This window comes from Nanorana parkeri, unplaced genomic scaffold (assembly GCF_000935625.1).
Source record: "Nanorana parkeri isolate BGI_ZX_2015 unplaced genomic scaffold, ASM93562v1 scaffold991, whole genome shotgun sequence".
Lineage (NCBI taxonomy): Eukaryota > Metazoa > Chordata > Amphibia > Anura > Dicroglossidae > Nanorana > Nanorana parkeri.
Window position 1 is genome coordinate 277,106 of NW_017307259.1, and position 3,659 is coordinate 280,764.

Below are 3,659 nucleotides of genomic sequence, written 5' to 3' on the forward strand. Positions count from 1 at the left end.
AGAGGAAAAGAGGAATATAAGGGAGATGGAGTGGAGACACTTGGTCACTATTTCTGGCGGTAAGTCATCACATGGTCAAGGAATCCACATTGAAAAAGGGAGGGAGGTACGACTCAATCCATGGCTCCCACAGCCTCCTAAATGGCACCATGTCATCTCGTTGGATTGTGGTAAGTTTCTCGAAGAACATCACACGTGATACTCTACATTTGACTGCAGCAAAGGGTAGATCAGGCGACTTCCAAGCTTTCGCAATGACCCGCTTGGCTTCCGTAAGAATGAAGGCAATCAATCGGTGTTGACAAACCGTACACACCAGTGGTTTTTTATGTAATAGAGCTTCCAAAGGGTCTTTGCGAAACATCTTGACAGTGACCGTATATAGGAGTTGATAGACTCTGTGCCAGAATCTCCTCACCTTAGGGCAGGACCACCAAATGTGAAGGACCGATCCCTCCACCCGGCAACCCCTAAAACAATTATAGGAGTAGGATGGGATAGCTTTGCAGATCCGTAGCCGCAATCTGGCGGCTCAGCTGCCGCCAGATCGCTTCTACGGCAGATCGCTTCTAAACAGGTGCCCCCGCCGTGTTTCCTGGGCTCCGCTGCCCCTCCACGGGCCTGGGAACGGCTTCTCTGGTGTCGTTTGGAAGCTTGGGAGGAAATGTCCGTTCACTGATCACCCCCATATATCTATATATCTTACATATATCTATAGCTTGCTAGCAGTAGATATATAAAAAAAAAACAGAGAGTTTAATTGTACTTTAAGTTCTTAGCATAAAAAAATTTCTTAGCCTAAAGAATTGAAATCTAATGCAGCCATCACATCTCTGGACTGGTAACCTGCAATATACTGTATGACATTGTTTATTATTAGGTTGACCTGGCTATCTATCAGATTTTCAATTCATCCCATAGGCGTTCAGTAGGGTTTAGGTCAGGGCTCGGTGTAGGCCACTCAGCTTCCTTCGACCAAACTCTTCCCACCATGTCTTTATTGAGTAGGCTTTAAGCTGATGCCCCTTGTTGGAAAGGTGTCCCCTAGAGACGAAGATTTGGAGTTTTAATTTTTACAGATTACCTCTCATCTGGTTGAAGTGGTGAAGAACTTGTCTTTTTCTTGTGCTTCTTTTTCCTTTTCGAAATCAACCCCTACCGAGATATAAGAAAACAGTCAATTACAACTAAAACAACACAAGACAACAGTGGCGTAACTAGTGACCCCAGGGCCCCGATGCAAAAATCCATGAAGGGCCCCCCCAAGAAGAAACAAATTAGATTTTTTTTAAAACAAAATTTAGACAAGGAAAAACAACAAAAACCACTCTTCTCTTTCATGTCCCCAGCTCCCCATTATCTCCCCCTTCATGTCCCCAGCTTTCCGCTCCCAGACCCCATGTCACCTTCATACTTCCAGCTCCCTGTCTCCCCCATCCTGTCCGCGGCAGCTCTAGTCGGCAATGGGCAGCAGTTCTGTGTGATGAGGGGGCGGAGATTACACCGCTCCCACTCATTGGCTGCTGCCCGGCTGGATGATACATCACGCTGCGCCCGGAACAACGTGAGGGGAGCAGCGTGAAGCATGTAGGGCCCAGGTCAGGAGGAAGAGGTCCCAGGACTGACATTAACTTTAATTGATCATAAATCGATGATGTAAAAACCAGTCAACACATAGGCAACAACATTCCCCCTTCCTCAGAGCTTAGGAAGTGATAAGGTTTTGATTGGACTCAAGATACTATAACCAAATGGATCCCTATAAGATTTGAAAGAGTGATCTCCTTTAGGGCTGGAATTGGCAGCCGCTGAGCAGTAGTGATGTGTAGGGGCTTGGTGGGAATCACATTCGCTCAAGTTTGCCTAAGCCCTCGAAAGACTGTCACTGGCACCCCCTTCCCAGTCCAACCAGCTACGGCGGGACCATGAGGGGGGTTTGTCACTGACAGTCTTGTGAGGGCTTGAGCAAACTCACTGCACTGCACTGCGCTGCTTGAGCCCCTGCACATCACTACTGAACAGTACTCTGCAGCTGGACATCTGGATATAAATAGTAGGGATGCACCGATACTGGTATCGGTATCGGTGCCGATGCAAAGTATTTGGGCGAGTATCATGAAGCCAGGCGGCGAGTCATTACACGGCTCCATGCTCCCTCGTTATCAGGGAGCATGGAGTTGGCTTTCTGGCCAATCAAAAAGCCGGGGGTCGGTAATGACTCGCCCTCCGGCTTCCTGATTGGCCAGGAGCCAGCTCCATGCTCCCTTGTCACCTGATGACGAGGGAGCATGGAGCCAACTTCCCGGCCAATCAGGAAGCCGGGCACCATGTAATGACTCACCGCCCAGCTTCCGTGATTGGCCAGGAAGCTGGCCAATCAGGAAGCCAGGTGGCGAGCCATTACCCACCTCCCGCCTTCCTGATTGGCCAGAAAGTGATGCCACCTGGTGACGAGGGAGCATGGAGACGGCTTCCCGGTTAATCGGGAAGCTGGACGGCGAGTTATTACATGCCGCCCGGCTTTCCTCCTAATCAGGAAGCCGGGCGGCGAGTCATTACATGCCGCCCAGCTTCCTTAATGGGACTTACAGTATTGGTATTCGGTATCGGCGAGTACCAAAAAAAAAAAAATATGGTACTCGTACTCGATACTGAAAAAATTGTACCGGTGCATCCCTAATAAATACAATCAATGCCAAAAGGTTTGTGGACACCTGACCATCACACCTATATGTTTATTGGACATCCCATTCCAAAGCCATTAATATAAATTTCCCCCCCTTCCCCCTTGCAGCTCCCTTCCACTTTTCAGAGAATGTCATCCACAAGATTTTGGAGTGTCTATATTTGGAATTTGTGTCCATTAGGCCAAAAGAGCATTTGTGAGGTCAGGTACCGATGATGCATGAGAAGACCTGGCTTTCCATAAGCTTTCCAGTCCATCCCATAGGTGTTCACTTGGGTTAAAGTCAAAGCTCTGAGCAGGCCACTCACCTTCTTTCAAACCAAACTCTTCCGACCATGTCTTTATGGATTTGGCTTTGTGCACGGGGGCACAGTAATGTTGGAAAGGAAAAGGGCCTTCCCTGAATTGCTATCACAAGGTCGGAAGTGCACAATTGTCGAACATGCTTTTGTACGCAGTAGCATTTGCAGTGCCCTTCAATGGAAACTCCTGAACTCATGTGGAACCTTGTCTATTTGTACTGACCATATAATGTAGGTGTGATGCCCAGGTGTCCGCAAAGGTTTAGCTATGTAGTGTATGGATGGCCATTGTATGGATGGCCAGTGTATGGATGGCCAGGGGGCTTTTGTAGATGTCCCCTGGCCATCCAGTCTATGGAAAGAAATAATCATGCAGGATTATTTTTCTTTTGCTACCATTGCTTTATCAAAGAGTGTCTCGACGTTGGACCTTCTGATGACCATCTAATGTCCAGCTTGACCTTTCATTGGATCATTACACATCAAAGACTGGGGAAGAGGGCACCCTTCCCCTTAGTATACTGGTATAGGGTCACTTGGAACAAGTTATGCCAGCTCACTATTAGATCAGGGCCACTTAATGGTGGAGTAAGTTGTAGCTTATTTGCTCTTCACTATTCCTGATACAGGCACAATATTTAATCAAATATTTATTTTTCCTTCAAATAGCG

At 47.6% G+C, this 3,659-nt stretch overlaps 1 protein-coding gene across 1 annotated transcript in view; it reads right to left on the bottom strand.

Annotated features, from left to right (window-relative positions):
* Positions 1-3,659, bottom strand: part of RASAL3 (RAS protein activator like 3) — a 48,021-nt gene that overhangs the window by 25,588 nt on the left and 18,774 nt on the right. Inside the window, exons 5-6 of the mRNA XM_018566952.1 lie at positions 2,667-2,676; positions 1,085-1,155 (exon numbers count right to left, since the gene is read on the bottom strand). Coding sequence (XP_018422454.1) covers positions 1,085-1,155; positions 2,667-2,676 — 81 coding nt within the window. The remainder of the gene's footprint in view (positions 1-1,084; positions 1,156-2,666; positions 2,677-3,659) is intronic.